Source organism: Dermacentor andersoni, chromosome 11, assembly GCF_023375885.2.
Source record: "Dermacentor andersoni chromosome 11, qqDerAnde1_hic_scaffold, whole genome shotgun sequence".
Taxonomy (NCBI): domain Eukaryota; kingdom Metazoa; phylum Arthropoda; class Arachnida; order Ixodida; family Ixodidae; genus Dermacentor; species Dermacentor andersoni.
Genome location: NC_092824.1, coordinates 69,151,630 through 69,175,060, shown reverse-complemented (window position 1 = coordinate 69,175,060; position 23,431 = coordinate 69,151,630). Strand labels below are relative to the sequence as shown.

Here is a 23,431-nt window from a genome sequence, read left to right as displayed (position 1 = left end):
TACACAAAACACTATCTTGCAGCCCATTAGGGTTTGTCTGGAAGTCAGTTTGATAAAGCAACATTCACCGACAAGATAGTTCATGAGACAGTGAGCGCTGGCCAGGACATCGAAGCATCCCAAATACTTCTGGTGACGAGGTCTTGTCGCGCAATTTCGAAAAACCAGACGGAATCGTTCACATCCTGCGTTCCTTCTGGCACACATGCCTATCACGTGTTTGTCTGCAAAACGTCATCCGCACTGCATACACTCACACGGTGTTTTATCCACGTGCTTTGTTCAGCGGTGACGAAGAAGAATTGTTCGTAAAGAATCGTTCACATATTTCGCAAACAAAAGCGCCGTTTCCACATTGCGAGTCCACGTGTCTCTTGAGGTTATATTTCTTTTCAAATTATTTAGCACATTTTTGGCATGCATGACGTTTCTCCTCTGCGTGAGAGCGCTCATGTCTACGGAGAGTTGCCGCCTGCGTGAATGATGTACCGCATGTTTCGCAAATGTAGGGTTTCTCACCTGTGTGCAGGCGCTTATGGTTATCTAGGTGACTAGACTGCCGAAACGATTTAGCACATATTTGACATTTGTGGGGTCTCTCGTCTGTATGAGTGCGCTTGTGGACTTTTAGATTATAAGAATCCCGGAACGATTTTTTACACATATTGCATTTGTAGCGTCTCTCGTCTGTGTCCGTGCACTGATGTTGAGCTAGGTGGTGGGCACGGTCGAACTGTTTGCCACAGGCTGCGCATTTGTGTTTTTTGCCAGTGAGGTTGTGGCAATATTCAACAGACTTCTTCACAGACGACTGATCACAGGCTTTGCAAATCTGGGCTGTGTCATCCGTGGGTTCCTTGGCGCGCCCGTGTAAGGCGTCCGGTCTGTTCGAAACGGTGCCACAGACACTGCACAACTCTCGCTGTTCCCTTCCTGCGGTTCCAGGAGCATTCCTGCAAGGACACGGACAAAGGAGCTCAAAACGGCCAACTTTTGTTACGAAAGGAGAAAAACGCATCCTGACAATTGAGAGGTTGACAAACAAAATCTTGCATTATTGATAAGGCGTCGTTCTGAACCTTAGCGCTAACTTGAAGCATTTAATCTTGGCGCTCGATTGTGGCTCTAATTTGCGTAAATTTAACACTGCTGCCTTTGATGGTCTGTGTGGCTAAACTTGAAAATAAGAAGACCCGCACCTGTCTCACATGGGCTATACGTAATGTAGTATGTAAAGCGTGGTTTTGGTATTTCTTCCTACTCGAACGGAGAAGAAATGCCTGGTAAGTGTGGTTAAATTAGGAATTAGCAGATCTAAACACGATGATATTTCTCTTACTGCACTAGAGCCCCTTTCTTGTGGTATAAACCATTGCAATTAGCCATTCGAGGCTCCACCTTAATAAATAGAAATGGCGCAAAGGCGAAGTATTCGCTTTAATCCTGACAAGTGTATGTGGAATTAACTGACCTCTTTCACGTCGAATGCAATAAACAACTTCCGGGTTCAAGATTGCCTGCAATGTTTGTATGAAGTCATTTAATATTTGACTCGCATTCGAATTGCACACCGCTCCTACCGAAGGTATCGTGAGAACGACACACGCGCAATCATTTCCCCTATACGTAGCGAGCACAGATACATCAAATGCTTCAGTGTTTTCATGTACAATGAATGAAGTATGCTACCGAAGAAGTTAGTATTTTCTTTTGTTTTTCTGGGTAAGATAATGAACACTGCAAGCGTTGTGTTAAGGCATTGTTGGTACGACATCTTTTCAACCGGTTGGTGAAGAAAACTACAACGGGCAGAAGAGCAGAGACAGCGCGTATGGTGCATGTCTTTTGTGGAGCCTGTTACTCATTTAAATCTCTACGTTAAACACTAGATGAACATTGGTCGCTATCCATGCGTTAATGGGTTTTTACTTGTATACTTTTGTTTATTCTTGTAGCGGCTGTTTACATGACTCATGCAATGTTATGGTTTGGTCCCAGTCGTGTGGTGTTACCTTGTACGTCGTTTGGAATCATGCCAGCTTGGCCGGCATCAAGACCGGATTATTTAATAAAGAAATTTTAACTATCAAACAAACAAATTTCGTTTGATAGAGCCAATTAAATTCCGGCAAATTATTCATCAATTATTCAGGCTTGCAAGGGGGAAACTTATGAAATCACTAAATATCCATTTCAACACTGATGGCAAGTTGCTTTACTGTAACATAGATAACCTGTACATTTCTTTATTTCTTTTGCTTTAGTGGCAGATACTTGGTTTTATTCATTAAAATATTGAACATTTCTAGCTATTACTTCTACCTTCTATATGTGATACATTAGTATATGAACAATTGGAACTGTAGGGCGAGCTTACGAGCTAGCATAATTGTAAATCTGCCCTTGAGAGGCAGCGCGCCATCCCGTTGTTTTTGTCTGTGTGCGCCGCTGGCGCTGTTTCAGAATTAGATTTGTGTAGTCGCATTTATTCTGCTACTTTTGTTGAGGCGCCTAAGCCAAATATGTGCCACGATTCAACCCACGTGATGTTACTTTGTAAGCCTTTCTTAACTCTACTGGAAAACACGGGCAAGGCGGGAGTAGACAAGTCCACTTGTCGAAACGTACCCTCCTGCTTTCACCTTGTTCTGATTTTGCTGATTAACTCTACTGGTTTATGCGGTATCTATGACGCAATATGTATCTAAGTAAAAGGAGGTAAATAAAGCACATAAAATAACTCCATAAACTTAAGTAAATATTTGCTTCATAAACAATGGCAAAATTTTACCTGAAGGAATATATAAATCAACATTCAGGCAGAATTCTTCTCACGATCAACGTCGACCTTAATGCGACCTAAAGCACTGCTTACTTGCCTGGGGTTGAGGAGCACATACACAGGTAAACACTATTTACCATACAATAACGTTCCCAGACGATTCTGTTACTTCCCAATGCCTAATTTGAGGCCAGCTCCATACGTGTTTTCATTTCGCGATATATTGGCTGGTGCGGACAGTGTCTCGTGCGGCACGTTGCAAACGGAGCCAAGTGTGGCGCGACTGCCTCTCTAATCGGGAGGTCACACCAGGCAGCGTGATTCACAGCAGCCGCCGCAGTCGTCACTTCAGTGTCGCAATCCCATTGTCGTCATGCAGTCGCCCCACCCTCGTTGATGTATCGACGTCATTTTTTTATTCGTTATTAGGCCGCAGTTATGCTGTCGGCATCGTATCGGGATTATACCGTCGTTGTCATGCCATCATTGTCATCGCGTTGTCGTCACACAGACCCTATCATGCATTCATTGTAATACGGTATAGTCATCGTGCCACCTTAGCGGTGCGGTCATCGTCGCTTTTTCATGCGGTTTTCTTACCGTCGTCATCACGTCGTCCTTGTTATACCATGATCATGACTTAAGAATGCACCTGTCATTGTCATGTCGTCGCCATTGTACGACTTTACCATTACATCAATATCATTCCTTAAAATTAAAATTAAATTATGAGGTTTTACGTGCCAAAACCACGATCTGATTAGGAGGTACGCCGTAGTGCGGAACTCCTGAAGTTTTGACCACCTGGGGTTTTTTAAAGTGCACTTGAATCGGACTACAAGGGTGTTTTCGCATGTCGCCCCCATCGAAATGGGGCCGCCGTGGCCTGGAGTCGATCCGGTGACCTCGTAATAGCATTCCTTCTTATTCCATCGTCATTGCATTAGCATCATACAGTCATGCCTCCAGGCTCATAGGTTACCTTGGTAAGAGAAAGTCATAAAGCTGCACAATATCATAGCATTTCGCATATAGTCAAATGATCGAAAGTCAACGCTGCACTCTGAAATGAACGTCACTTAAGCAATATGGCTTGTCCCTGCATTGGTCGATTGCTTTACACACCCGCCGTGGTTGCTCAGAGGCTATGGTGTTAGGCTGCTGACCACAATGTAGCGGGATCGAATCCTGGCCATGGCGGCCGCATTTAGATGGCAGTGAGATGCGAAAAGACCCGTCTACTTAGATTTAGGTGCACGTTGAAGAACCCCCGATGATCAAAATTTACGGAGTCCTCCACTATGGCGTGCCTCATAATCAGAAAGAGGTTTTGGCACGTAGAACCCCATAATTTAATTTAATGTTGTCTTTATACGGACGCCTTTCTATTTAGTATCTTTGCAAACGAATATGGCATAGTACGTACGCATTTGACAAATTTGCAAGAGCGCTGAGCACGACAAGCATGTTAGCACCACATCCATCATGCCGTGTGTTTTGAATAACGGTTGATATTGTGCGCGTTTCACATATCAGAGCTCTCCTCCATAGCGATAGTGTCATAGTGGCGGCATAGATGTACCACGGGCAGCATTACACACCGTCTGTGATTTGCTTAGTGCAAGGAAATTTTTTCAAACTTGCGCTCACCTATCGATGTTTTTCGGAATGGCCGATGTTTCCTCCATGCCAGCGCGGCTTGTACTGGGCTGTGCGTGATTGATGCTGCTGCTGGACACCATAGGTGGGGAACTGGTGATTCCGCTTTTAGCGACATGTGTATGTCGCCTGGGAGAATAACAGGTGTTAGCTCGTCCCTGTGCAAAGGTCATTCAACCAGCGGCAACATTTTGTGCTGAAGAAAAAAACACAGATTTACTTGAAATGTAGTGATAGGGTAACCTCACTTCAGTGCTTCCGTATGCGGTGCCCTTTTTGAAAATATGCTTTCAATACACAAGAGACGTGCGTGACGGAATTTATGCAATGTAGAACTTCCCCCAAGATATGTGCTGTATTTAGTACACCAGAATCGAACACAACATTGCTCCACGCTGAAGAAGAGATTACGCATTCTTAACGCGATAGCATCCGGGACCTCGTGTCGCAGAAAATCCGGTGTCTGCGTCCGCCACCGGCGTTCACTGTTTTGTGAGCAAAAAATTATTCCGAATCATGCATACCGAACCATGCAGGCCTTCCGTGTAGCACGAATGCTTTCCTGAAATAAATGAATTTAAGTAAAATGCGTCAGAAACATGGTAAAGTACGACCTAACACAGCCTACAGACATGATAGCATCAGATTGTAATTGGTATATCCGAGAAAACGTCCTTTACGCGGGAAGTCAAACGCACACCCCTTTTCCAGTGTTTCTGCCACTCGTAGAGCGGCATGCCCATTTCTGTGCAAAAGCATCCAGATGGCGCTCGCCACTGAGAATCCGCGGCCCACGTAAAAAGCGGCGTTTCTACCAGAAAGCTCGCATTCGTGCATAGCGCTTGCCGCCAGCGTTTCCCGGTAAACATTACTTTTACATAAGCTGCAGTTACCGGGAAGCACCAGAAGCAGTCTGGTATCTTTGAATAGTATCGCGTTGCACTCTTAATGGCGAAGCTAAAGCTTTTTGCAAATTTTGTTGTGTCTGTAATCGGAGTCATATCTTGGCTCTACATTTCAGCAATAAGCATATTTCAGGCTTTACTAAGGTGCCGATAAAAAATATGCAAAATTCTGTAAGCTAGGTTTTGCACAAAGGTAACTTTCCTTAACAATAAAGGCCGCGTTCTCACTATAGTAAAGCTCCTTAGTAGCGCAGAAGACTAAAGTTTAGCTTGGGGTATTCTGTCTAAATACATGAGAAATACGCCGTAACAATTGCACTAAATTTGCTGAGGTCTGTTGCACTTACAAAAAGTTCTAATGGAGTGACTGGAGCAAACGAAGTTTTGTTTTGGCTGTGAATGTTTCTTATAAAAATTTTTCACTATGGACTATTTTCTAAAATATGAACAATATCAAACTTTCAAATCTAATGGAGCACTAAAAAAAATAACACTGTTTTGCAAACAGCTAATAATATATCTAAAGTAGTCCAAACAATATAATGGGGGGCACTCTGAAATATGATACTATGCTGGGGTAGGACTTCTTCAAAATGCTCGTGAACATTTAAACTTTTTGTAAGTTGGTAATTCATGAACCAATATTAGCCGCCTCAGGTGCTCTGGCACACGCAGTATTACGGAGCTGTGATATCTGATATTACGGAGCTGATATATATTTTTTCTTTTTGGCGGGAGGCAGAGCTACAAATTTGTAAACTATGTCCTTGTCAGTTCTGTCGTTCAAGTATGGCTATCACGCTATATGGCTTTCACGCACCAACTTTCCTATCAGCTATCCTGTTAATTCGCATTCGGGCTGTTCATTCGGAAACAGACACGCTGACGCTCGTAAAGTCTGTCCTCTTCTGCAGTAAATACACCGCTGTCGTGGCCTACGTAAATGTTATTTCCGTTGAGGGTTGTTAAGCGTCTTCGCAAGTGGCATCGATGGTCGAAGGCCATGCCGTACGTACCCGTAACGTCCTTGGAATAGCTGAGGCTGTTGAACGCGTTCCACAGGTCTTCGAAGAAGTCGTCACAAATCCTAGAATTAAACATATGTATTGGTATCGGACTCATTGCTTCCAGGTAACGCGGGAAATATGTGATGAAGCTTTTGTAAAAGCACAATTTGGAACACGCAAACTACTACTTTGTTAATGAACGTGATACGTGCAATGTTTTAGTTTACCCAAATGCTCACTTGCTGGCTGGTACAAGGTAACACATGGAGAAGGGAACAGCCATCCACCGTGCGGAAACGCCTCCTTGACTTGCACAAACATGGAAGTCAACTTTCGTTTAGTTTAGTGTAGAACTTGAGCTTTTGTTCACTTACGGAGTTTCTGATTAGTGCTTTGTAGTTGGGTATATGTGTTCAGTTTTCTAACTATCATGGCGTCGACTCGTGCAGGAGAATCGCAATGATAATTTCCGAATAGGCGCACCGGAAATCTTTTTATCCCGTTGTTCTATAAAATAGGGTGAGGCTCAAAAGACGAGGCTGCGTCAACTTCTTGCATGCTGTGTTTCAAAGAAGAGGTGTAATAAAAAGAGATGCTCCTTCCACGCCGGATTGAATTAGCAATCGCCGTGGTGGTATTTAGGGTTCTCACGGGAATTTAAATGGACGAATCATAGATCCGTGCCATGAGGATTATATTGTCACGTGGTGGTGACGTTGAATAACACGGTAGCAATACTGTGAACGACAAAACTAACTTTTATTGGGCGAACCTGTGCCCAGTAAACAGGCTACACTTATAGCAGAACGATAGCGGCGAACATGGTCGGCGATCGTCGAAAAAACTGATCAGCGGGTCAAGCGTGTCGGCTTTTATACAGCAGTCGTGGAATGTTCCAGACTAATCGTTGGGACCCGCATGCCTTCTACAAATGCCTACACCATTCGCGTCAAGCGATGAAATCAGATAACACAAGGTTCGGCGACAACAGACAGCGGGTAGAAGCATCGATAACTTTCCAGAAACTTCGGATACATGCAGGCGTGCCCCGCGCTGTGCGATAACATTTGTTAGGCCGCGAACCGCGGCCGCTTGATAAAGTACACGTGTCAATATGTTAAAAATAATTGAAATTATGAGCAACATGACCTCCACAGAATAATAGTGAACCGACAGCTGTCTCTTAGGGAAGACTAATTTTGAACACTCGAGAAGAGAACGACTCAGTCAGTTCAAATTGAGCAAATGTGACAAAAATCTGTTGTGAGTTGGCTTCACGTATAACATGTAGGACGCGCTCCTGCGAAGTCCCGTCTTTGAGGCCCAAATGCTGGCCGCGCAGTGGGCCTGCGATCCGTCCCGCAGACTAGATTTGTCAGTCCTGTCGTGTGAAAAGCCGGGTGCGTGTTTAATCTCGTTTTGCTGGACCCAATAAAAGTTTATTCAATCACTCACTCACGACATGTACAGCTGCCTTTCCGAAAAAATTAAGTTGAGTTACAGGGGCGTGAACAAGGCGCAATTGCAGACATAAGCCTTTGAAATAAAAACGCAAATGAAAGGACGTGCTTCTGCAGTTGCATGCCGCAAATAATTCTAACTTGCGATTTCTTTACCGTGGCAGTAAAACAGTTGAAGGTTTACTCGCTAAAACCTGATATAGAACCTATATATACATATAAGTTTCACTTCACCTAAAGAAGCAAGACATCACCAAGGTGACAGCCGCGCTTTAAGTAGCCCGCGTGAACGGTGCGGTTGTGTTTTATGTTATGCGTTAGACAAACTCTCGTATAAGGGGCGCATAAGTCTGCTCAGAGAATCACCCAGATCAAGGTGGCATTTCAGGAATCACCCGACTTTGTGCGCAGGCGTGTGTAAAACCGGGTGTGAGAGAGAAAATCTAGGTACTTCTGCTCTTTGAATATTTGACTTTGCCTAGGTACTACGGAGGATTAGTTTCTTTGCTCGCGTTGTATGCGTTTGTTCTTATAGTGCCTGCATCCCGGAATGAGGTCTCGTGCTGGCCATGCCCCATGCGCTAGTTTTTTTGCGTTCCGACGCTGGCTGCCGGCGCGGTGATTCAGGTGAAGCAGCGGACACGGACGGGACATGTGGTGATCGCTGTTTCTAAAGGTATGTCAAACGTACCAAATTCGCTTCGGCTTCACTAGCTTCGCGTCTCCCGCCTACCTATTTATTGCGCATATTTGTGTGAAAAACATTTATTTAGTGCAAAGGGGACCGTTAACAAAATATCTCTTTGAAAGGTAACGGGGAAGAGCATTCGAAAAGCCTGACACCAACGAAATGATGCTTCGCCGCATGGGTTTCTGCTACAGGCACGTAGACCCGTGTGTGTTTTTGCATGTCACCATCAGTGATGATAGGCCAGGTACAGTCAACAGCAAAAGTTTGCGGGATCGGCGAGCGCGTGGCAAAGCGACCCTCCTCCCCTTCTAGCGGTGACCCCGGGTGTCGAGACCGACGCCTGCACGCATGCGCGTCCCTCCCAGACTGCAAGCGTGCACATTTCCGTTCTTCCTCCTTGCGCGCCGGCGATATACGAATGTAGCCGCGAGGTAGCCCTCTTGCTATATGCGCTGTGGCGGCTTCGACAGGCGAAACTGTGTGAAACGTGTTTAGAAGCATGAACTTGCGGCCGCTTTTTGTAGAGTCACGAGCGCTCACGCATAGGGCCGGCCCGGTGGCGAACGCAACAAGTCATTTTTCTTTTTCTGGGCTGCACCTTCTCGTGGCCAATTTTCATTGTTTATTTCTTTTTACGAATGGTGCGTTCTACCGCAGAAGAGCGTGGCAGAAGACGCGCTATATAGGAGGAGACCGGCAAGACAAAAATGGACAATTGATTTCCGTTGTATACTAACCGAAGTTCTGCCCGTCGAAGCCGCCACGGCGCATATCGCAAGTGGGCTATCTCGCGGTTACATTCGGATATCGCCGGCGCGCAAAGAGGAAGCGCGGAAACATGCACGCTTACAGTATCGGAGGGACGCGCATGCGTGCAGGCGTCGGTCTCGACACCAGGGCCGGTATTTTGTAGCGATGCCTTTTCCGATTCTATGCTTTTTCAGTCTTTTCGCACTTGGCCACTGGTCAGACCGACGGTCTGCCCACATTATCAACGCGATCAGGCGGCCGTGTGTGGTGGATAAGAATAGCATAGAATAAGGCATAACGCATCGCTACAAAATAGCGGCCCAGGGGTTCACCGCTAGAAGGGGAGGAGTGTCGCTTTGCCACGCGCTCGCAGATCCCGCAAACTTTTGCTGTTGACTGTACATCAGGGGTGACCTCGAGCTCGGTAGCGCTATGCCGTAGCCAATGGGCCACCGGAACGGGTGTGCGATGCGGTGACCAAACACGAGCGACGAACAAGTCCTTTGGTAATAGCATTTGCTTCCCGCAGTGACATTCCTTTGGACCTTAACTACAAACAGCCGCAGCTGTACTTCCCGTGACAAGATTTCGGCATCAGGAGTGCATCGACGCGCGAAAAAAAAAAAAAAACTAAGAATGACGCCCCCGTACGCAGGCTGAAGTCTGTCAAAGGCTTGCTTTGAAGTAAGAACAAATCTATAGCTATCAACGTCTGGTGTTCCGGGTCTACCTACGGGGTACAATATTTATCGATAATGTTTACAAGCGGCAAGACTCACGTAGTGCAATAGTCGGACGTGCACGGAGCACCCTCGAAGAATTCCTGGCTTGTGCTCGGCGTTGCTTCGTCGCCGAAGGTAAACGCAGGAGGCGTGCGTCCACTGTTACTTTCTTCAGCCATGGCTGTTTGGGCGCCTCTGAAGCACTAGCGTCTGTTTCGTGACAGAAGCACGCGGAATCGCAACGCATGCGCAGTCAGTGCCGATGAGGAAAGGGAATAAACGAGACGTTTGGCTCTTTGGAAACTCGAAGGCAGCCGCTGGAGCTCATCTGAAAGAAATAGACGATAGAGTGGCGCCACTGCCTCGACGCTGAAGTGCTCACATTTTAACGGTAGAAGAGGCGTTCTAATAACCCGCGCTGTCTTCCCACCAAAGAATCAAAACCGTGTAGCCCCCTCTCCCAGTTAAAAACCGCTGACATGAAATGTATTTTTTAAGGTGAAAGCCTTATATTTCTCATGGGCCGAAAATTTGACCGTCTGGCGTTATGGAATCAAAATTCAAGCGCATGCGTCTGTATTCCTTTATCAATAATAAAAAAAAGAGTTCGATCACCTTTCTTGCATTTTATGGACACTTTTCTAAATAAGCAGTGTGGCCACAAAATCGTCTGCGTGTGGTTTTCCCGATTTTGTTCACGTTTACCGAGCAATGTACACGTGTCTTACGACGTGTTGAGGAGTATCAGTACGTCTGCGGGAACTGGAAGTGCATCTGCCGTGGAAAGTTAGCGCTCTGTGTTTGCCTAATTTTCCTTTCCGTGTCCCTCTCATTCTGTGCTAAGAGAATATATAAAGCTTCCTTCGTCAAATTAGGCGCTAAAAATCATTCAGCGAACCAGCGTGTGTGTACTAAAGGCGTTCATAGACTTGCCACGGCCGTTCTAGCGTGCCTTTAACCACCCAGGAACAAGAGCGAAACAAAGGTTGCTCAGTGGCTATGGTGTTAGGCTTCTGAGCATGAGGTCGCGGGATCGAATCCCGGCCACGGCGGCCGCATTTCGATGGGGGCGAAAACATCCGTGTACTTAGATTTAGGTGCACGTTAAAGAACCCCAGGTGGTCGAAATTTCCGGAGTCCTCCACTACGGCGTGCCTCATAATCAGAAAGTGGTTTTGGCACGTAAAACCCTATAATTCAATTTAATGCCTAGGCGACCGAAAAAGTGCACAAGAGAAAAACGAGTTAAGCGGAAGCACGTAATAATAGAAAGTAACAATGCCTTGGAACGAGAAAATTCGCCTAGGTTCATGGCGTTCGCTGACAGCTTTTCCAGGTAACCATTGCGATAGCGTAAGCTGTAGATGGCGGGAAGCGTGAGAACCAGTCAGGAATCTTTGAATACTATCGGCGTTCCACTCTTAAAGGCGAAGCTTAAGTGTCCGGCAAGCTTTTGCTGAGTCAGTAATAATTCAGCAAAAGCTTGCTTATATAATAGCTTGCTAGATATTGCGATTCTTTAAATATTCGAGGACACCTAAATACTTCTTGTGAGTTGTGAATACGAAGGCATTAATGTCAAATAGGACACTGTGCTGAGTGATCCTTCGAGTTATGAACTCCTCGCTCAAAACCGAGTGCGTTAAGACGCTTGGCTGACGCCTCCGATATAGCCAGAGACCGAAGCACTTCGTTCCGTGACGTCATGTTACCTAGCCAGACTGCCATAGAACCTACAGTGGACGCCATAGAGTAAGCAGTGATGTTCAAGTCCCAACATTAGTCACGTCTGGCTTGGCAATGAAAATTTATGTCCAAGTAGCCTGCTGTTAGAATGCAGAGTGCACAGGCCGGTTATCTATTAGACGTTGGTTTAGTAAAACGGGTAAGACTGCGGACTTCGGAGCTTGGGGTCATAGTTTCCAAACTCACTATCTCGAACGTTTTTCTTTCGAATTTATATCTTTTTTTATAAACTGCTTTCTTTATAGCGAGAACCCCAGTCAAAGTTAGGACACAGGCGAGAGCCTGATCTCGGAGGACGCTGGCACCCGAAAAGGAGAGTGACTTGGCGTTGCGCCGATGCCCTCACTCCTCACGCACTGCCTTGCGCTGCAGCGCCGCAGCGGGGAAGGTATTGTATGTGTCCCCCTAGTAGTCTCGAAAATGGACAGTCCACTTGGTGGACTCTAACGAAATGCCGCCCCCCCCCCCTTTTTTTCCCTTCACCCGCTCTGCTCCTGGAGGCGCGCACGTGATGTGAAGTCGCAGAAAATGGGAATATAGCTGTCCTTTCGCTGTTACAGACGCCGTCTATTTTGGTCAATGGACCGTTTGATGCTCTCGCATCAAAAGGCGACCAATCGTGTGAAACTATTTATAACCTAGCGACATGGGGAAAAGAGGCGAGTTGCTGCAATAAGGTAAATTCTACTGTTATTACATTCCTTTCTAAAGGAATGTAATAACAACCCACTCCAATTTGGGGAGAAGCGTTATTTCACAATCGATAAATCAATGGAAGAATATGAATTGTTTGATACATTGAAATAGGTGGCCTCTTTCTTATCTAATAAGCATCCACCCGAAGTTACAAGTACGTAGTACATGAGCCGACATATCGCACGACACCGAGATTCTCTCTATAAATTGTGCATCAATGAAGCCACCAACCATAACATTCAATATTTAATGATTTGGAATTACTGGGAAGAGAATAAATTGTAACGAATTTATCAATTAGAATTACTCGCATAGACACTGCCTCGAGCGGCATTTTCAGACAGACTTGTCTACACAGTGAGTGTGCCACAACCGAATGAGGTAACACTGTCTTCACGGTGCTTTCAGAAGATGGCATATCACCAGAGAAAGTCTGACTGTTCCGAGTTTAAATGCCTCTCCTGGACCCAAACACCTTACGCTTACATTTAGATAATAGTTTTGGATAATCCATTAAGGTTGCGAATAAGTTCTATTGATTTGAATACATTAGCCGTAACGCCATAGCAGTACTAATAAAATAAAATTGTTCCATGTACCGGGAGAAATTGCAGTTTGTGTTCACTCTCCTTTACCATGGGCGATATTCATTTTTTTTTCTTTTTTGCCGCGGTCAAGTGAACAATACTGAACACCTTCCTCGTACGGCCTTTCTTAATGAGATACTGTCTTTGACTTTCGGGGTGATGACATCTTTTTGCTTTTTTTCTGCTTGCAGTTGAGCGTGAATATGCAGTGTAGTCGCCATCGAGGTTCACGTCTTTCAACGGGTTGTGCTAGCACACTGGTCCGAGGGGTGGTTTTGGAGAGCAAGTTTTGCACCGGTAAGCTAGCCAGGGCACTTCTGTGCCTTATGGTCAGAGATTTGACATCGGAAGCAGGGTCGCGTGTTTGGAATGCTATACATTCCGCTTCTATTTTCCGCGGTAGAAAGCTAGACGCAAAGGTCAGCAAGAAAAGCTTCGTGGGCATGTCTGATTTCTTTGTCACGCCAGATATTGATTCCCTGTGCATTAGTCCTTCACTGTTCTTTACAGCCCTCGAGGAGCACAATTTTGGTCAGATCAATGGGATTAGCCTCAGATATTGGTTCGAGCGCGTTGTTCATTGATAGGTGGAGTATCAGGGTAATATCTCCCAACTGGACAAGACTGGTTGGCTTTCCGTATTGCTGTTTTTCATGAACCTCGAGCAGGAGGTCCTCGCTGACCATTTTTACCACGTTATCGCCCACGCCTATGGTGTCAGTCAAAGAATTGCGATCAACAAAAGGAGAAAGTGTTCTAGCTTGGTTTTCAGTTTGCTCGCAGCGTACTACATGGAAATGGCGGAAAGTCTTTCGGTCGAGTGAAGGAATTGATAAACCTTCATGGCACATCATTTTTTTTCTGGAGAGAGATGATCAGGTAGACAAGGAAACGATTTGGTTCTAATACCCTTGTATTTTGGTTAAATACCAATGGCAGCCTCTCAGCATGGTGTCCAACTAGGGGACCCTGCAGGACTTATCATGCAACAAGGTATTGTGAGCCGTACATTGGTACTGTAACTCGAATAATTATACCCAAGACTGGGCAAACTACAAAATGGTTAACTAAGCCGCCTGAGAAATAGAGAACAATTAGGAAGAGAGGAGGTGAGAGGAGAGAAAGGAAAGGCGAAAAAAAAACAGCAATCGAAGAGGAGGACGGGGAAAGGCGACCGCTGAATTTTCAGGAATGGGTCAGTCCGGGGCATACGTGAGGCCCAAGACAAAAGCGCGTGATGCCTCCGCCGAGGGGCCTAAAAGAGCCTTGGCACTCAGCATGGGCTCCACCGTCCTGATCGACTTTCTCCTGCACACGACTAAGCCTCGCATGATGAGGCACCGAAGGGCCCAATCCCCATGGGCTGGAGTCCCCCCTTTGGTGTCACGGCAAACCAAACACCTGCTGACCAGTGAGCACTTGCTGCGTCAACTGTGTGGAAACGACAGCGTCGTGTACAATGTGCAAATGACAATAAAACGTGACGCTAAATTAATGAGATAATTTTTATGGTTGTCGAACAGCATCGAGAGTCGGCGACTGCATGGCCATTAGCGCTGCTCTCCATTATTCCAGCTTTCCAAGACGCCCTCAGTCGACGCTCAAATTTGCGCTCGCTTTACATGATTCACCGATGAACGAAGCTGCACATTTTCGGGCTCATTCTTTCTACGCTTATATCTGTTTCGTACGCATGCGGAATCGCCACCGTTTTAGTTTTTGAGCACTAGGTGACAGTCTGCTACTAGCCTTTTTATCATATTGTGCATAACTGAAAAGCACGTGGCGGGGGGCACACGCTTCCTTTTAGCTTAGGACTCGATCCATTTTAAGGATTTGTTCTTTAAACCATATTTTTATGGTGCTTTCTAATAACCAATCCAGTTAGGCTCAATGGACAAGCATTGGTTATTGCTCTAGTTACTTTTGAGTGCGTTTATTAGCTCAGAAAAATTCACTTCCAAGATCGCAGACAGTACTACATGATTAAGTGGGTGCCGCGTACTTGGAATCCAGAAACAACTTTTATTTTTTGTTGGCAAACTTAGGTTAGAGGCTGGTATGTTGTCTGGTACCGTTTCGTAATTTAGAAACGATAAATATTCCTCAAAAACATACGGATGGCCTTATATAGTGGCAACTGCTCAACTCGACCTCCCAGCAATTCTCCGATTCGTCTTTTTGCACTTTTTATATGACTCGTCGGGAGAATTTTTACGGGGTCAGTTATGCAATCTCCTCGTTTAGGATCCACTGCATGACCTCGTATATGTTATACTGAAACACTGATACAAAATTGCCTGTCAGTCCACACACCAGTCGGAGCCCTGCTGGTGCTGTTGCATGTTCCAGGATATACTGCAGTATGTCCAGTGACATATGCATAGACATTTTCGTTTCGTTGTGCAATTGGCGACCATCACAGAATCGCGGACATGGTAAGCACGCGCTCTACAGAAAAATGTTCTTTAACCGTGAAATTAGGCGTGAACGGTAGTCGGAAAACGTTTTTTTTTTGTTTATCAATGCTTCTAAATGGAAACATAATGATTTGCATATCCACGGAAAAATTTTCGTTTCTTGACTTACTACTCTATTGACCATGCTTACCTAGTCTCCAACTGTAGTGTAGAAACTGAACAAAGCGCACTTACACATCTCGATGCCTTTCATTCCTTCTTCCGTTTTCTCCCTTGTAATAATGCGCTAAAATATTATAATGTGGGCGCCAAATGAGATGCGGAAATGGTACAGCGCGTTCGAAGCATACCTGTGGGTATAGGGTGCGGCGTCGGCCAGTCACCACCTTTGCAGTTGCGCCCACCCAGTTGCACCGCACTTCGCGATGCCACTCACCCTATAGTGCAACATTATCGCTTTTCTTTCCTTTGACCTTTCCTTTCTCGCTTGCGAAGAACAGCGGACACGCGCTCCGCCATTTGCGTTTAATGTGGCACCGTTAGCATATCTGCAATTGAAGCACTCCGACTGAACGCAGATGCCTTCCACCTGGATGAGTGGTTTTGACGCGTAAGCGTACAAGTTCACTTCATGAAGTCAGCGAGGTCAAATCAGAGGCTGCCAAGCTGCAAGAGGGAACCGAGCGTCGGAAGAGGAGGGCTCTTGGAGGTGGTGAGAAGGGACGCGCGGCGGCGAGGCGAGGTGGACGGAGGCGGAGCGCCGCGGAGGAGGAGGGTAGGTGGAGGCGCGCTGGGTTCATATTCCCTCGCATTTGTTCCGGGCTCTGTTTGCGCTATGGATGTCCGTCTCTTGATCGAGAGGCCCAGTGCCAAGCGAGAAAGGCGGAGAAGCAACGGAAGTGGTGGGAGGCCGAGCGTGAGTTGACCGATCTCGAAGTGGTCGGCAGGAGCCGGGCACGAGCTAAAAAAAGACAGGCAAAAGACGGGGGCTCCTTGCCAATCCGGTGTATCTGGCAAGGTGTCATAGCCTGGAAGCTCCGAATAACGCACATAAATTTACGCTTTGATAATCGTTATTCCTCGATATTGTCACTTTGTAGGGAGGTTGAGGAACACAGTAGCAATAAGCGTGAGAGAGGGAACCAACTCTTTATTGGGAAAACGTGTGTCCACAAAAGAAGTCGCACTCATGCAATATGTAAGCGCCCAGCACATGTGTCGATCGTCCTAAAGCTGATTTGCGTCTCAAGCGCTTGGGCAAATTATAAAGGATCAGTCGCAGACTCAAGCGTAATCGACTGTGCTTCTGTGCTTTCCAGAATGTACAACTCTATTCGCGCCACGCGTGCAATCTAATTACAAAAGATCCCACTGTATCATAGGCGACAAATACAATCAGTGAGGATGAGCGAGAATGTTCTCATTCATGCGAGCACTTCATAGCTTTTCACTCAGTCGGCGTCGGTGTTTTGGTGCCCAAGCCCAAGCCCAAACCCGATCGCTTGGCCGCTGCTCCTCATAGCTTCGTCGAAGATTGTAGCTTCGGCTGTCCGTCCTTGGCTAGTACTTGAATAGTAGGCAAGCAGGTTGTGGTGCTTCTTCGGCACGCGGCAGTAAGTTGGTGACTCTGAGATTGTCTTCTGCGGTGAACGGCGGTAGCACTACAAGTTGTCTTTATCAGCTGACCTCCAGTTGCCTGGATTCGGAGGCCTTACCATGTAGTCAGAACTTCCACCGACTGCACGGTGAACGATTCAATCATGACGGAGTAGTCGGCTTCTGTGTTCAATAAAGCAGCGATTTTGTGAACATCGAGAAACACGTCGAGGTTGCTAGTTATTGCTGCGTGAGTTATTTCGTGGCGTCGAATGAAGTCTGGATCGCATTGCTTCACAGTTACACCGCGTTCTCTGTAGGCGGCGTGTTTTCCCTTCGGAGGTTCGTCGAAATTGGAGGATGTCGTTGCTACGTCGTGCAGATTGCTACGTCGTGCAGTCTACCGAATGTGGGTTCATGGAAATAATCGAAACGTACTGGGCCACTGAACTGTGCGCACCGCAGTGAGGCGTAGAGCCGCGGCCTGGGCGATCGGGAAGGTCGTCGGGCTCTCCCCCGAGTTTCAGTCTAGTAGTTGGAAATTTAACGTAGTCGCTCGCCTCACTATGGACGCGAAGATTTAGCACGCGAAACATGGTAATCCCATCTCACGTTTCGGCTATTGACGGTAGAGGTGGCCTGCATTTTCGCTGTGACAGCAAAGCGGGCGGTGGTCGGATGCACACCTTACGTGTGTCTTCCTCGGGGAGCTGAGTGAGCTGATGTGCGGCTGGGTTGGTGGCGGCAAATGGCGACGGAATTTAAGAGTTCCAACACTCTGTTGTGGGCGGTGAAGGGGACGTCGACGGCGGATGACAACGACGCAGGTCATCACTTCCTGCTTGAACTGCCAAATACTCAGGGACTCAAAATGACTGCTGGATATGCCCTCAGACGATGTCGGCAATTAAGGCTGCTTGAGGCAGCGTCGAACAGAAGATCCTACGCGCTTATTCGCGTACGACGGCTCCGATAGGCTGTGGGAGCTTGTCAGAGCCCAGTGCCCGCTTTTTTCACTTCAGCGAAAGCGCATGGCAGCTATGCCGCATAGGTGGATCCCTGCATTGCTGCCATTGGCGGTTTTCGAGCAGACGCCCTTTCGACGCAAGCTCCAAGGCCCCCTTCAGTTACGGCTCTAACAGGAGGGCGATGCTCTAGCGAAATGGCGGCGCAAACGATTGTTTAGATTGCCATGGCAACAGGAATAGCAGCCACTCGGCGCCTCCTCTCCCTAGCGTTTTTTTTCTTTGTGTTTATTATGCGGACCCGTTTCGCTCCCTTTCCCCCTTGCCACGCGCGCCGCTTACTTTTCTTTTTGCCTGTACGCGCGCATTCTGTTTTTTGTTTATTTTGCCAATGCCAATGCGTGCGCTACGAAACATCGCGGATCACAAGCACACAGCTATCGAGCACCACGAAACTGGCGAAACTACCCACGCCGGTCAATGGACAGCAGCGCATGCTTCCCGATAACAGCACATAACGAAACATGAAACGTCATGCCGAGGACTAAGCAGGCGGCGGACCACCGAGCGCGCGCGGCCACAGTCGAAGGCGAAGGTGTTGCGAGAGATCCTGGTCGTACAAGGGAAGCCGATTTGCTTTCCCGCCCTCCAGGTGGATGGCGTCAATTACCTCTGCCAGCCGAGCGTCCGAGTTTCCTAGGCCGGGCTATGTTGCCGAGTGCGCATTTCCAGCGTCTTGTCTACGTGGCTTCTGTAAAAAATTTTGCGATGGTCTTGACCGGTTTACAAATCAGTCCGGCGTAAATCTCTTGCCTCAGACGGCACATGAGGAAACACTCTTTCTTCTCCGACATGTCTGAGTGGGCGTGCCTAACAGACGGTTCATATCTTCCGTGAAGATCACGATATGCTCATTTGGTTGCTGCACACAAGTTTATATCATAGTTTTGACCCGCTCCTCGCACATGGCCATCGTGAACGTTTGTAGGGAGCCCCTCCAATAGAGCTCTCACGCTTTTATGCCGGAGTCTCGTTTTCCAAACCACGCCCTGACGATGTATTTTATTGAAAAATAGCCATGACGCAGCTAGTTGCACTTGGTTTGATTTGGCAATTTATGCTTCGGTTTCCAGCCAGGTTTGCGTATCTTAAACGGTGATCTGCGGAAGAACGCTGGCTCCATTGTCTCTTCCAGTGCGATCATTGCTGGCGACGCAACAATTGTCATTGGTTCTGCTGGTTGGGCCATATCTTCCTATTATTGGCCAGACGAGCGTACTCAGGTGGTAATGATAGGTTGTGGCGAGCTCGCTGGCCGATGACAATGTTTACGTTGTTATCGTGGCTTGTTGGGTGTATCCGGTCATAACGAGTACCTCTACGAGATGCCACGTGTTAGTGACGGTGAATAATACACTAGCAACAACATTGAATCACGCAACTAACTCTTTATTGGGGAACGGGAAAGCACAAAACGAGTTACACTCGAGCAGACAGATAGTTCCGATCGTAGACATTGGTCGTCCAATAAGAGATTTAGGGCTAACGATTGACGGATATTCACGCATGATTCGTTGTAAATTGTAGCGTAATTTTTGGTGCTTGCAAGCATTTGAAGATTGCACATTTCTATTCGCATTGCGCGTGCAATTTGATTACGAAAGGTTCGACAACAGCATAAAAAATGTATAATTGGTGAGAAAGATCCAGAAGGTTCTGATAGACGCAGGCGCGTCATGTGCTGAGCGGTAACCTAACCTTTGTTAGCCGGTGAAACTTATTCATAGGAAATATATATACAAGTAAGTGTGCAAACAAAAATGAAAGCTTGTACCCCTGTCATATGGGTAAATTTAATAACATTCGAATCGAATGGCATTCGCAGATAATCTCAGTAATTGCGATTTACACGGGAAAATTTAATGTCATTCGAATGAAATGACATTAGCCATCCAATGAGTTAAGGGAACTCATTCGCATTCGATTTCGAACCGAATGTATACACCGGACCCCAGATGGACAACAGCGACACGCAATACGAAAAAATATTGCGTGCGGCAGCAAAGTCAAAAGATATGTTTTTTTTTTACTTATAAAAAGGAAATATGTTTTTGCCGCGATATTTTCACCATGGGCTGTGCTCAAGCGCTACAACTCTTAGCGTCAGGAGTCTTTTGCGGAGGTCGGCAATATTGGATGTGTTGGTAGAGGTGCTTTTAGTTGCAAAGAATTGGCGTCAAAATGTTTTCGTCCGTTTCAAAAGTACTCGTAAAAGTTCTAATTATAGGCTCAAAATTTCGTTGAATTACACAAATTTTGTTCCATATCGTCATTGCTATCAGTTGCGAATGCCATTATATCTTAGTGTGTAGCACCGCAATAGACTCAATGGCATTTGAGGCATCGAATGCTGTTCGATTCACATGACATCAAAACTTCCCGTGCGACAAGGGTATAACTTGTCATGTCTATCCTTTATTGTCAATTTTACACATAAGACTAAAGTCACTTAAGTCACATAAGACTAAAAGATTTTGCAGCTTCCGTGTGGACAAAAAATAAGCTATCTATTAAACTTCCGAAGTTCCGCCGCAATAAAACAGCTAAAGTTACCAATACAGTCTCACTAATAACTAATACAGTCTCACTAGTAACTAATACAGTCTCACTACCATCGTATAAATCGTCACTTACAGCGCATACATAGACGAAGGACAAAAAAGGACGACGTAGAGGACGACGTCTTCGTCGTCCTTTTTTGTCCTTCGTCTGTCTATGCGCTGTAAGTGACGATTTATACCATGGAATACCGCCTAGCCCGTACTCAAACCTTGCTTCAGTATATCACTACTATCATCAGCTCATTTTACGCTATATAACAAACATCGGCACTATGAATACCCGTGCTAAAGAGCAGTCAATGCATTGAGCAAAATTTCATGCAAATAATTTTCATACGCGTGCAATGTTGCTATGCATTGTCGTAAAAGCATCTGCAAGTGCCGTCTCTCGAAGGCAACTGGGCTTTTAGACCTCATATAATGGCAGAAATTACTTTTATGTTGACAAAAATTCAGTACCTCCTTTCTCAAGTGCTTCCTAATGAGATATTCTTTTCTGGTTACCCTGCAAAATCGCTACGAATATGGGTCATTAAAGCTTCTTTGCTGGTACACTGTGCAAAGAACTGCACAAGAAGTTTCTCTAACCAAGCGGGGGTCAAAAATTTTTTTGTGGATATTTCAGCACTCTAGTTACACAAAACAGAATCTTGCAGCCTATTAGGGTTTGTCTCGAAGTCAGTTTGATAAAACAATGTACACCAACAACATAGTTCATGTAACAGTGAGCGCTGGCCAGGAACTGCAGTATTTCGTCGCGCAATTACGAAGACCCAGAAGGCATCATTCATATCCTGCGTTCCTTCTGGCACACGTGCCTATCGCGTGTTTCTTTGTCTACAAAACGACATCCGCACAGCGTACACTCATACGGTGTTTTATCCGCGTGCTTTGTTGGGCGGTGAACAAGAAGACTTGAATTGGTCTGAATAGATCGATCACAGATTTCGCAAACGAAAGCGCTGTTTCCACATTGCGAGTCTACATGTCTCTTGAGATTGTATTTGTTTTTGAATGAGTTAGCACATTATGTCACATCTTGCATTTCTCCTCTGTGTGAGCATGCTCATGTTTACGGAGATGCGCCGCCCGTGTGTATGATTTACCGCATGTTCTGCAAATGTAGGGTTTCTCACCTGTGTGCTGGCGCTTATGGCGATCTAGATCACTAGACTGCCGGAACGATATATTGCACACTTGGCATTGGTAGGGTCTCTCCTCTGTATGCGTGCGCTTATGGTCTTCTAGATGACTAGACTGCCGGAACGATTTATTGCACACTTGGCATTGGTAGGGTCTCTCGCCTGTATGAGTGCGCTCGTGGTGAGCTAGATGACCAGACCGCCGGAACGATTTATTACACATTTGACATTTGTGGGGTCTCTCGTCTGTATGCGTCCGCTTATGGTCATCTAGGTGATTAGACTGTCGGAAGGATTTATCACAGGTTTTGCACTTGTAGGGTCTCTCGTCTGTGTGCGTGCGGTAATGTCGAACTAGAAGATAAGCTCGGTTGAACTCTTTACCACAGGTTTCGCATTTGTGGTTTTTGTCACTTCGGTTGCGGCAATGTTCTACAAACTCAGACACCTTCACAGACGATTGATCACATGCTTTGCAAATGTGGGCTGTGTCATCCGTGCGTTCCTTGGCGTACCCGTGTAAGGCTTCACGTTTGCTCGAAAAATTGCAACATACAGCGCACATTTCTCGCTGCCCTCTTCTTCCGGTTCTAGGAGCATTCCTGCAAGGGCACAGACAAAAGAGCTCGAAACCGCAGACTCTTGTTACGAAAGGAGAAAAACACATCTTGACAATTGTGAGGTTTACAAACAATCCTGCGTTAGTGCTAACTTTAGCGCTAACTTGCTGCATTTAATCCTGGCGCTCGATTGGGGATCTAGTTTGGCATAAATTGAACACTGCTGCTTTTGGTGGTTTGTGTGGCTAAACTTGAGAATAAGAAAGACCAGTACAGGTCTCACATAAGCTATACATAATGAAATAAGTAAAGCGTGGTTTTGGTATTTCTTGCTACTCGAACACAAAGGAAATGCCTGGTAGTGGTGGTTAGATAAGCAATTTACCCCATCTAAACATGATATCTTTCGCGCATAGCACTACACCTGCTTTTCTGCGGGTATAAGCCACTGCAATTAGCCAATTGATGATCTTGCTTTAAGAAATGGAAATGGCGCAAAGGCGAACTATTCGTTTATTTGAGGCACATGTAGGTACGTGGCACCCCGTCGAACATTATACGTGTTAACTCAAGCCCTACATATCGAATACGAAGAAAAGCTTCCATGTTCAAGTTTTCCTGCAGTGTTTGTATGAAGTCATTTAATATTTGACTCGCATTCGAGCTGCACATCGTTCCTGCCGAAGGCATCCCGAGAACGACACACACAATCATTTCGCCCCATACGTAGCAAACACAGATACGTCAAAGACTTAAGTGTTTCCATGTCATCATCATCATCATCAGCCTAGTTACGCCCACTGCAGGGCAAAGGCCTCTCCCATACTTCTCCAACTACCCCGGTCATGTACTAATTGTGGCCATGTTGTCCCTGCAAACGTCTTAATGTCATCCGCCCACCTAACTTTCTGCCGCCCCCTACTACACTTCCCTTCCCTTGGAATCCAGTCCGTAACCCTTAATGACCATCGGTTATCTTCCCTCCTCATTACATGTCCGGCCCATGCCCATTTCTTTTTCTTGATTTCAACTAAGATGTCATTTACCCGCGTTTGTTCCCTCACCCAATCTGCTTTTTTCTTATCCCTTAACATTACACCTATCATTCTTCTTTCCATAGCT

At 46.1% G+C, this 23,431-nt stretch overlaps 1 protein-coding gene across 1 annotated transcript; it reads right to left on the bottom strand.

Moving 5' to 3' along the window:
* Positions 1 to 111: 111 nt before the first annotated feature.
* Positions 112 to 21,972, bottom strand: LOC129381404 (uncharacterized). Its single transcript, XM_055064235.2, has 4 exons — positions 21,684 to 21,972; positions 6,363 to 6,423; positions 4,433 to 4,570; positions 112 to 953 (listed from the first exon to the last, which is right to left on the bottom strand). Exons 1-4 carry the CDS (start codon positions 21,970 to 21,972, stop codon positions 398 to 400), a joined length of 1,044 nt encoding a protein of 347 aa, XP_054920210.2. The 3' UTR covers positions 112 to 397.
* Positions 21,973 to 23,431: the final 1,459 nt, after the last annotated feature.

Coding starts and splice junctions, on each gene's coding strand:
- LOC129381404 (XM_055064235.2), bottom strand. CDS start 21,972: ATGTGTAATAAATCGTTCCGGCGGTCTGGTCATCTAGCTCACCACGAG. Junction 6,424..21,683: donor CACACGGGCGGCGCATCTCC/GTAAACATGAGC, acceptor AGGATTTGTGAC/GACTTCTTCGAAGACCTGTG. Junction 4,571..6,362: donor CTATTCCAAGGACGTTACGG/GTACGTACGGCA, acceptor TTATTCTCCCAG/GCGACATACACATGTCGCTA.